Source organism: Glossina fuscipes, unplaced genomic scaffold, assembly GCF_014805625.2.
Source record: "Glossina fuscipes isolate IAEA_lab_2018 unplaced genomic scaffold, Yale_Gfus_2 111197, whole genome shotgun sequence".
NCBI lineage: Eukaryota > Metazoa > Arthropoda > Insecta > Diptera > Glossinidae > Glossina > Glossina fuscipes.
The window spans coordinates 1-12316 of record NW_024005791.1 but is presented as its reverse complement, the minus strand read 5'-3'; the positions used below and the strand labels follow the sequence as shown (position 1 = coordinate 12316).

The 12316-nt window shown below is 35.3% G+C and overlaps 2 protein-coding genes across 2 annotated transcripts; both read left to right on the top strand.

Annotated features, from left to right (window-relative positions):
* The first annotated feature begins 20 nt into the window (after positions 1-20).
* On the top strand, positions 21-5612 carry LOC119644342 (insulin-like receptor). The gene is given in 7 exon segments (XM_038043883.1): positions 21-359; positions 423-1001; positions 1064-1235; positions 1290-1417; positions 1475-1715; positions 1786-1969; positions 2030-5612. Coding segments are annotated over 7 exon segments (3258 nt in total). The 3' UTR covers positions 3645-5612.
* A 4977-nt stretch (positions 5613-10589) lies between these two features.
* LOC119644343 (insulin-like receptor) lies at positions 10590-12301 on the top strand (the record flags this gene model as incomplete). Its single annotated transcript, XM_038043884.1, has 5 exons — positions 10590-10658; positions 11207-11390; positions 11469-11646; positions 11733-12052; positions 12118-12301. Coding segments are annotated over exons 1-5 (935 nt in total), but the record flags the coding sequence as incomplete, so codon positions are not given.
* Positions 12302-12316: the final 15 nt, after the last annotated feature.

The window sequence follows — 12316 nt, the reverse complement described above, 5'->3', positions numbered from 1 at the left end:
CGTTTTTTCCCATTATTAATATGTATATTATGTGATTAGATGACGTTGACAAGGTTGAAAAACTGCGTGCCGATCTTGAGCCTACGAATTCTTCGCGTAGTAGTATTCGTTTGTTTTGGGAACGTCCAGCTCGCCCGAATGGTGCAGTAGTCTCGTACACTATAATGTATGAACTGCAAACACAGGATGCAGTTGAGGAGAAGAAATGCATTACAGAAGTTGATTACACTGAGCTAGACTACCAACACAACGGCTATGTTCTGACGGGCCTGTTCACTGGCAATTACAGTATACGAATACGCACAAACTCTATGGCTGGTGAAGGAAAATTTTCGAGAACCATCTACATTTACATTCCAGTGAGTTTAGAATCAATTCTTTTTATTTTTACACAGTCTATGTTTTACTTTTTTTCGCCTTAGCCTACCACTCCATCACCAGCTCTTATAGCTGGGATCTGTGTCGCATTATTGACGTTGTTGTCATTAATTGGGGGCACAATATATTTTCTAGTTCGCAAGCGTTTTCTTACGCCGCCATCTGATTTAAAAATGTTTCCCACCGTAAATCCCTATTATATCAGTCTTCAGTATATACCTGACGAATGGGAGGTGGCTCGAGACCGGGTTATACAACTGAATCCCCTTGGTCAAGGATCGTTTGGCATGGTGTACGAAGGAATATTAAAGGGTTATAATAACAGCGCCGAGGATACTCCGTGCGCCGTTAAAACGGTAAATGAAAATGCCACGGACCGTGAGCGCATGAATTTCTTAAATGAGGCTAGCGTGATGAAACAGTTTGACACCTACCATGTGGTCCGATTACTAGGAGTTTGTTCCCGTGGCCAACCTGCGTTGGTAATTATGGAATTAATGAAGAACGGCGACCTTAAATCGTATCTTCGCGCTCATCGTCCGGACGAGCGGGATGAGTTTGGCATGACATTGGCCGAAAGAGGTCTATCCTCGCAACCCCCTCCATTAAGTCGCATTTATCAGGTAAGTCTGCAAAGAAATTGTCCCAATCAGTCATGGAGAAATGGCCATGCCGCTTTTTGCAGATGGCTATAGAAATAGCTGACGGTATGGCCTATTTGTCAGCAAAGAAATTCGTTCATAGGGATTTAGCGGCGCGCAACTGTATGGTAGCTGCTGATTTAACCGTGAAAATAGGCGATTTTGGTATGACGCGTGATATTTATGAAACTGACTATTATCGCAAGGGTACAAAAGGTATTACGTATATCATAATAAAATGTTTGGCGCTAATGAAATTACGTTTTTCAGGCTTGTTGCCAGTACGGTGGATGCCTCCAGAGAGTTTAAGAGATGGTGTATATTCCAGTGCCAGTGACGTGTTCAGTTATGGTGTAGTTTTATGGGAGATGTCCACTTTAGCTTCGCAACCATATCAAGTAAGTGGGAACTTAAAATATTTCACAATTTTGCCCATTTATCATGAATTTTTATAGGGTCTGTCTAACGATCAAGTACTGCGCTATGTCATTGAGGGCGGTGTTATGGAGAGACCTGAAAATTGTCCAGACAAATTGTATAGTTTAATGCAAAAGTGTTGGCATCATCGACCAACCGCTCGTCCTACCTTTATGGAGATTATTCGCTATTTAGCAGATTTGGCTGATCCACATTTTCGTGAAGTTTCATTTTATCATTCAGAAGAAGGACAACAAGTTCTTGCTAAAGAAGTTGCTGGTAAAAAAACATTACTTATAAGTTTACATATACATATATATTTTCTTTTTTCGAATAATTGTAAATGCAGAAAGAAATCAAAGATCTGGCGATGTGTTTGAGGAACCTGAGAACGATATGGAAGATGTAACTACACCACTGCGTATGGAAGAGTACGGTGGTTTTCAATTGGCTGAAGAAAATGACTCCTCTGGCGAGAATCAAGTTGAAAGTCCCATAACAATGAATATCGAACCTCCTCATTCGCCATGCAGGTAAATAATTTAAATGTCGTATCGAAATAAGAATCAGTAATATGTTCTGTAAATCCTTAGTCTTGGCTCGGCCATAGTTGTAAGCAGCACACCAGATGTCCAATCGAAAAATAGTCTGATTTTATCACAAAATTTGCATCATAACCAAGGCTTGAGTTCCTTGCCTTCAACATCAAGCGGTCTTGCACGAGTAAACAGTCAGTTGCAATCACATATCCAACCCCATCAGCGGCAACTCTATCCACCCTCCCAGCGGCGATTTCTTCACGGCATTGTACGAGGCACGGTAGATGATGTTGATGCGTATGTGCAGCCAGATTACGAAGAAAACGAAGAAAGAGGAAGGATCGGAACGGACGAACGTGGTTACGAACTATATGATCCAAGTCCAAACTATAGACAACAAGTTTCCTGCCATGCAGGCGATGATGAAGAGGATAACTTTGCCATACCGTCCGCAGGGCAAAACTTATTGTTAGGTTCTAGAGAACGTCAGATACTGCCGAGGATTATGCCTTTGTCGAGCTCAGTGCCTGATGACGTTATAGGTCAACCAACTGCATCTTCATTACACCCTTCCACAGCTTCTGCTGCGTCATCGAATACATCTTCGAAAGCAACAACGACTGGCAAATATTCTAACCTAAAAGCTGTTGCCGATTCTTTAGGCAATAGCTTGATGCCTACCCTTTTGCGTAAAAATATACGCTTTTTCAATCACAAACGTTCCGGTAGCAATGTAAGCCACAATAGCTCCAGTTCTAATCCATGCGCACCAATTAGCGGAGCCGGTGATGGGAGTAGCAGTAACTTGACTCGTGGCGGCCGTGGCAAAAGTATGAGCGGTCAAAACTTGGGAACCATAGAAAGTGGAGGTAGTGGGAGCGCGGGCAGTTTTTGCTCCAATCCACGATTTTTCACACCAGCAGCGAGTATAAGTGAAAATCCTAATTACCGAAGGCTGAATGAATCGTCATCCGTTGAAGGTGGTGGCGACGCAAGTAAACTGAAACCAAAACTTCCCTCAACTTCTACATTTACTATCAGTTCCAATCCCAACTATCAAATACTGGACGAATCTCTCAATAGTTCGGGAACGTCTTCGGCAAATCCTAATTATCAATTGCAAACGTGTCCAATAACAACTACATCCCAAAGTAGTGAAAATGCCAACTATGTAATCATGAGTGAACCGCAGCAGAATGAAGATATCGGAAATACCGTGAATGTAAGTGAGAATCCTAATTATCAGATGATGGGTCCCTCTCTCTTACTCGCTACAACTGCCACCGAAATGCAAGCCACTCAGCTTGAGCGCGACCGTTTGGATAAGTTTTCATGTTCACCATCGTCATCTTCCTCTCCGCATGAATCCGAAGAAGATTTTGAAACTACCGACGGGATGAAAATGGATCGGATACCGTTAAGTCGGCGAAGCAGCAATAGTCAATCCCAACATAAACGCAACAGCGATCGAAGTCGAAGCAGCAGCGGTCATAGCCATGCTACAACACCGACTAATACACCCTCAACAAGTACTGGAGGGCATGGAACACAGCTAAGGCTAATACCAACGTCTACGTTTTCGCTCAAGGAAAAATGGCTGAAACAGCAGCAACAACAACAATCCTCACCACCACCTCCACCAAACGGTTTTGTAGGACGAGAAGCGTAGAATCTTGCTGCAGCTATATCCTGTAAATAGCTTATGTTTGCTTATCCACAAAAAATATTAATCAGGCGCACAAAAAAAAATGTGTACGAATTTTAAAAACTCCCTAAGCCAACAAGCTTCGTTTATAAAGTGAGAGCTGAACAAACGAACTGTATATAGGAAATATATATATATATATATATATTTTCTGTAAAAAATAATGAGGATTTTCCCACACTTTCTTTTATGCGAAAAGAACAAAACAAAACAAAGAAAATCACATTATAATTTAATACATAAGACATCACGTCATCGTTATTTTGTGAAACCTTCAAATTAGAATTAGCCACACCAATCAAAAAACAACAAACTGTTGCATTAAGAACACATTAAAAGAACGATAGGTTTATATAATGTTCACTATTTACATCAAATTACATGCTTATTTACATTCATGCATATATAGGTACATACATGTATATTAGATGTACACGGTTTGGTACAACTTCATGGAATTATTTTTCAGTTTCATTATGTACACATGTAGGAGGAAATGCATACGTACGTTTGTGAGCTACTTGTAAGCTTACTGTAATCCGGTTCATATTACGTACAGAGTCCGTTCATATGCAAAAGCTAATTATAAAAGTTTGAATAAGACGGTAAGGATTCGGACAGAAGATTTCTAATACATCAATTGACATTTTCATATGGTTCCATCATAGACTTCCATTTAATCACAAGATCTTTTGAATGCTTTTTTAAAAGTATCCGGCTGAATTTTGCCATATTCTTACAACATCCAAAAATATGAATCAGCGAACACATAGGTATAAAATTAAGAATATAATTCTATGCTTAGTTAGTCTTGACTGTCCTTTCTTTTACGGGCTTCAATTTTCGTATTCTGAAGATCACGAAGCGTAAAATAGCAGATTGCAACTCCATAGACACAATCTTGGAACAATTTTACAAGAAAAGCTGTAGAGTGGAACTGTTCCAACCACATATGAAAAATGTCAATATTTTTTGAAAACATCAGAATATATTCAGGATATGTTAAGCAATAATTTACGGTATGTAAGATAAAAAGCTCGGCATCTGAAAACGAAATTTGAAAATCAATCATTTTTAAATTTGTTCAAGAAATTCTATATCGATTTGTTCTATTCCGCTCTTTTCCTTCTGTCCGTTTGAAGCAGTTTATAAGACTGATGGGAATGTAAAAACTTCTTTTTATACGTATTTTTGGAATAATGGCGGAAATAAATCAAAAAATATCCGAAAGATTCGGGTGGTAGGTTCTGACATGATTTCAAATTTCAAGATTGCACATAGATTTCTCTTCATCTAAAAATAGCTTAAAAACAAGACCATAAATTATGTATGTTTACGTGTTTACGGATGTCTACACAGGTTTTTGGAAAAACTTTGACTTCAATTTTGGTTACGCATTTATGGAAAAGACGCTCATTTTCGTTAAGGGTTAAAGGTTTGATCTTGTTGTAAAAAGAGTAGTTTCGTCCTAATTGGTCCGCAATAAACTCTGAATTGTAGTCAATTTTGTAATTAATTGAAACAAAATTTAACAGAAGATAAAAATACCGTCCGGTTACCCATAACTTTGTAAGATGTGATCACTTAATGATACAAACTTGAATTTAAGCGACGTACTGTAAAGTTTCTTTCATGTAAAATTGTAAAAAAGTCTTTTGAAATTATTCTAAATATTATTTCATACTTTTTTATTAAAAAAAAAAAATTGATTGAATCTGTATTAAAAGATTCTTTAAAGTTTACTAAAAGAGCTTCTATAAAGAAATTTTAAGGAAAGTTTGGATAAACAAAAACCATCCTAAGGCGACTGAATGTATCTTGACTTTCTCGTCGTATTGCTGCTGTTGTAGAAGCTGGAGTAATTGCGACATACGATATATAAACACGTGCATAATCATCATCATTATTGTTCCTATCAGTATCGTTAAAAAATTAATAGTAAAAACTATAACAGCAGCCATGCCATGTATATATGATTGTGTTTATATATATGTATGTATGGTTGTATGTACACATATATGCATAGATAACGATCAGAGTACAAAACCCAATTTTTATTTTACTGAAACATAAATATATAATAGTTAAGCTTTTATAGAGTCTTTCTCTCTCACTCTCTCTTACTCTTTCTCTCCATCGCTTTTCCACAAATTATCCTTTTTTTTCTGTTTAAGTTAAACGCTAATAATTAAAACGACAAGGATAAAAGAAAGTATTGGGTGTGTATTGAGTGTATGTGTGAGTGTGTTTATTGACACGCGCATGCACATGCACACATGCCTACAAACACATTAAAAACCAGCTAAATATGTAGATAGATACAGATTATATATTATTTTGCTCGTAAGCGACAAATTGTAGATATCGCATATGATCGCTTATATAGGACGATCAATCAATCAACCAATTTAAAAAAAAATCACACAATAAAAAGTAGCTATTTATACATAATTAAGAGGAAATTTGAATAATTAACACAAATATGCCCAAACATACATATACACACACGCATACACACAAACACACGAACACACACATACAAATACAAGTACAGGCATACACATAAATACAGATTTGTTTACTATGCAAACAATAGATATTTTTTATACTAAAAAGACTGAAATATATAGTTCCTTTGTTCTTATGTAAATTTATATTTATAATAAAAACAAAACAACAACAAAAAAAGAAAAAATGTTTAAAAAAATATATATATAAATACCATACATTAGAAAGCATCTTTACGTAATAATAAAACACATTGGAATTCATGCCGTGTTGCTATTATTATTATTATTATTATTATATTATCATGATTACACTGCAAACTCAACTAAACCTTATTACTATTAAAAAAAAAACAAAAAAAAAACAAAAAAAAAAAATGAAGAGACACGATAACAGTAGTAAATAAATTAAGTAAATCTCTACAAGAAAAGTGTATAAAATGATTACAATTAAAAAAAAATAAAAATATAAAGTGGTATCCATAACCTAAGAAAACATAAAACCATTTACTTACACTTAAATGCGGACGCATACACATACATTGAAAATAATAATAATAATAATTTATAAAATACCATAATTTAATTTTTTATTTTTTTTATTTAGTGTAAGTATCTCTATAAACTGAAGCTAAAGAACATCATTATTATTAGTATGTATACAGCGAACGATATGAAAAAAGGACACAAATACATATATGTATGCATAAATACATACATATATACACATATGGACACAAGCCAGAAATACCTACAGACACATTAAAGCATCCATCTAGCACACCCACACAGAGATAAACGTTTGCAATTTGCCGGATGCTTTAAACAATTAATAAATTTCTCGGCCCATATACACACAGGCACACACACACAAAGAGAAAACACACTCACACACACACATGCGTATGCTGTTGTAGTTAGAAATGCAAGTAAAAAAATTAATATGTAAAGTTTATGATTATTTAAAATAGTGGTAAAGAACGCAAATTGTGTCGACTGTGTACATGCATATGCGTACATGTACAGAGCGGAGAGGACAGCCAAGCATATTTAGTACGTTATGGATGTTAATAGAATTTAGGTAAACACAATATACTAATGAAAAATATAAATAAATAAATAAAGAAAAAACAATTTTTATTTTATTACAACAAATCATTATTAATGTTTTGTTCTCAAACCTTGATTAGGATGATAATAGAATGAAAATTGTTTCAATCATTTTTATATTTGTCATTTCATCACTTTTGCGCACAACCCGTCAAATATTTATAACAGCTAGCTTGTGTTATATCCATAAATACGTATTAAAGGCTTTGTATATCTTTCGTATCCTTCGTATATACATCTTCGGACAGCGTAAAATTGCACGCTAATTTAACGTGAGTTCCTCCTAAAATACTTCAGATCGCAGGAATTTTGATAGAAAGCCAACTTTCGGGCACCGATTAGGTTTACAGAGCGACGAGTTGTACTTACAGCCATCTCTGTAGCTGTACATAAACAGTGAAGCTAAAATCTGGGGCAAATATTTAGAATGCTATTAAATTTGCATGCACATGTGACTGCCATAATTACGGCCCGAAAGTACGCCAACGCAGTCAAGAGTGGCATGACATCAAACTAAAATATAATAATACTTAAGCGTACTTGGTCGACGGGCCCTGCGTAAGATCAAACTCAGTCTATGGACTGCGAATTATGTCCTGAGTTCTAGCTTCCCCTGGCAAGGTGCAAATGCTTTTCTTTCTGTTTTTTAGCTTTGTTTTGCAAAGGCCGTCATTTCGTAACTAATGAATGAAGAGATGATTCTCATAAACTTGTTAGAAAATTTATTAATATTGTTGTTGTGATATGTTTCTATTAGTGTTAGGGAAGAAATATTACCATTAAGTGTGAGCGATTTTAGCCGGTGTTATTTTAATATATAGAAAAGCGTTGATAAATTATAAGCTGCCGTATTATTATGTGAAAATAACACAAATGAATGTTTTTTCTATATGCAAGAAAAATTACAAGCCTATTTAAAATACGACAAAGAAAAAGTGAGCTTTTCACCATGAAAAGCTTACCACTCAAAAAAATGTAGATCTAAAAGCCAGATATTATGAGCCAAGTTCAAATAGATTCTAACAAGTGCTCGCTGATTCACTTCTCCTTTAATTTGCCAGAATTCGAAGTTCAAATACATTCTAACAAGTGGTCGCTGATTCACTTCATTTTATCCGAAACGGATAGAATAACTCACGCACGTCTGAATTGAATATATTTTGTAATTACATTTGCTTTCAGCTAAAATTGACCAAACTGCCTGAAACCATTGAAACCGCCACCAATGTAAACGCACTTGAAAAGACTTAAACTGGTGCAAGGATAACCAACCAAGATATAGGCTAGCCCAGCGTAAAGTGATCTCAGTGGAAAGCGCTACGAGCCGGATGAAGTAGATTCGTCCCACCAGCTACTATGACCTTCGCAGATTTCTCCTCGATTTCTGTCACAAAAAAAAAAAAAAAAAAAAAAATCAAACATCTAAAGTATTTAATAAGGGTGATAGCATCCAACCCTTTTCACACGATTTCAAATTAACATGGGCCCACCAATGGGAGCAAATACATTTTTTTTTACACAAACTGTTCTGACACGAATGCCAAAAAAAAAACTTTTTTAAAGAAACTTATATATACGTATTAATGGCTGATTTAATTCGCGTGGGCGAATCTTTCTATCCATTTATCTCCATTTCTTTTCAAATTTTTATCTTCGACTGAAGAATTTTCTTTCCTTTAAATTATTGGAGCACAAGATTTTGCAAATGTGAGAATAGGACCTCATCTATCATATATACTATAAGGTGCCGATTCGTAATCAATCTTTCGTAATGTTTTAGAAAGATTTATAGATAAAATGATCGTTAAAACAATATGAAGGTAAGAATAACACAAAAAGTATTCTTTCGTATTTTCTCAATTGTGACTGAAGTACGTTCTCCAATTAGTGAGTAAGAGGAACAGTTGTTTGTCATTGAAAACTTTTCAAGTAAATTTGAAAATAAATTTCCCATGTGCTATATGTAGAAATAGACGGGTTTAAAGATTTTTTGCGGGCAAAGGTATCCGCATAACTATTAGTAGTAATAGAGCTGAGAAAGCATGATTGCGTGCGTGGCGCTCTTCCTTCATCCGTTCGTGAGTTTATTGAATTGATGATTTCTACTGAATTCATTAAAGTAGCGAGATAGGATAACTGTAAGAATATCTTAGTCAACAAAGTAAGTTACATCATTTTTAAGTTAATCAGTAGTAATCAATATTTTGATTCTGCAATTTTAATTTGTCGTCTCCGCAAGATATCGGTACAAAATTAAGAGAAAAGGTTGATTATGAAAGTTCGGAGTGACATTTCTGTAACTAACAAAAACATTTTTAGCAGTATTTCCATGTAGACATAAGGGTGAGATAAGGTTTCGAATTAAAGTTTGTCTGGCGTAATAATTTGGTTTAAATCTTAAAGGATAAGATACTCTCAATCCCTTTTCGTGGGTTTTGTTAACGATAAATGTAGTCTTCATGAACGTTCTTGAATGGATCTCTACGCCTCAACCAAACGCCGAGCATTCCTATGTGGGGATTCTGTGCCAAGAAAAGTTTGTTTTGTATTACGATATGCCGTTGACGATTCGCTTGGACATAATGCTTCCAACTACTCAGTAGTTAAGTAAGTTTGAAAGATAACAAAAAGTAGATCACTTGATCAACTTTGTGCTCAATAACTTCCCATCAGACACGTTAAGAGAGCACGTAAATATAGCAGTCGCATAGGGTTAAAACAAATTTACTAATTTTTCGCACAAATTTTAACAAAGGCGCCAAAGATCCATGCAATCAATACGTATTATCTGAATGTCACATCTAGGACTGCCACTTGAAGCGTGTGCTAGATCTCCATGGCTTCTTTTGAAGGTGACCTCACAAGGAAGGAAAACTCGCAACAGTTAGTAAGAGTAGAGCCAAATTGTTTTTCAATTCTGCTCTCCGCGTTAATAATTTTATGTAAAATAATGGTTTTCAAAAGAAAAACCTTAAAGCTTATAGTCCGAGATCTTTTATGGAGAGACTTAGAATTATCCGTAATCTCCCTATTGAGTACGATGTTAAAGAGAACATTAAAAACACCGTTATACGTCTGCCGGTAGGCTTTGAAAAAGAAGTCCTGACAACAAGGATGAATTTATTCCGACAAACAGTATAAAAATTGGTTTTAAAAGAAAAGCCGATTAAGTTTAATTTTCGTAAACTTCCTGTTATCTACTTCGCTTCCGCCTTAAAACAAGGATTTAAGTGTGATAAGTATGGGCGTGTTTCTAAGTTTTCTAAACTCAAGACGACTAGGTGCCTTAATTATGGCAAGTCTCCTAAGTGTACCGAAAATTGTGAAACAATGGGATATCTGTGTTATGGTGCAAGTGCAAGTAAGCAAGAAGTCTTTCAATGTCTGGATGATAATTCCCTCCACTGGAGTATTCGTCCGTCATTTAGGCCAAGAGTGATAATAAGAATGTATAAGAGAATAAGATTCTAACAAAAAACAATTTAATGCAGTCGTCAAAAAGAAAACTTTTATTTCCAAGTCTTCTCCCACTTCACCTCCAAAAGCCGTCTATAACAAAATCTCGATGGTCAGTGAGTTCTAACAGCGAAAAAAATTTATGCGATTAAATAATGTATGCGTCCCAAGATCCCTCAGAATCTTATTAAGAAATTTAAAGAAAAAATTGTTAATTATGCTAATTCTCGTTACGATCAAGTGCCTAGTACTTCGAGTAAATCCTCTGAGATGCCGTTTTTATCTAATATATGATCTCTTTTTTATAATATAATATACAAAGTGTTCGACGTAACTTATAATTTTTCTATTTTTTTTTTTTTTGTGAACACGAATACTGTTGATTTTTGCCGTGGTGACGCACGTATTGAATGCTAAATCTAAGGTTTTTCAAAAATTTGAAAACTATAAAAGGCGAAAGACTCGTGGAAGACAAGTAAGTTCCAAACCGTACGCATTGAAGCTGGGACGATTTATTTTCACTTCAACCCGAAATTGTGTTTAACCGAAATTGAAACGCTTTTGCCTATGCTTAAAAATCAAACGAAATTCGACAAGAATGAGGTTTCTGAAGATTCAAATGGTTCACGAGAATCATGTGAGTGATAATTAAGCGGCATATATTAACGTCAGACGAGTGAAAATCAATTTAATTTTGTATTTTAATAAATTTTAGGTAACACAACATTCTTGAAAGTTACGCTTACTACAATAAATTCACAATTTGCCATCGTTGAGATATTAAATCCTATGAAATTTGAAGATGAGCGTACATTCATCGGTTATCAGTATTTGCATATTGAAGATAATTTTGGCAATGCCACCAAGCACGGATTTCGTCCGTGTGATGATGGGTAATTAATTCACTTTTAATCTTAATGTCATGTTTGAAAAAAATCTAAAATAAAATTGAATTTTTTTTTACTTTCGACTTAATTAGATGGACAATTAGCTTGCCGACCAAAGAGACTCGTTATTTTTTTCTTAATCTGAACCCTTTCACGCAATATGCTTACTATGTGAAGACGATGACTATATCAACTGAACGACGCAATGCCCAAAGTCCAGTGCAACGTTTTATAACTAAATCGGATCAACCTAAGTTTGTTAATAAATTGCAAGCTTATCCCAATTCCAGCTCAGAAATTGTTATGACTTGGTTGCCGCCTACATCGGCAAATGGCCAATTGAAAATGTACAAGATACGCGCAGTATTAGTTCGAATTCAAAACTCTGAGTCCAGAAACTATTGCAAAGATCGTAAGTAAAGCAGACCTTAAAAAGAAAGCAAGCGAAGAAATTCATTTTGCTTTTATTCTTTAAAGCTCTGAAGGAGATTAAAATTGAAAACCCAAAAATTGAGAGTCCGCGAACAGAAAAGCCTCCAATATCCGAGGGTTGTAAATGCCCTAAGCCTAAGGACTCTGTATACGATGACGAAAATGCTGATGCAAATATACATGCTAGTATCGAGTTGGAGAACACCCTCCAGAATTTTATATACGTAAAGTAAGTGCAAAATAG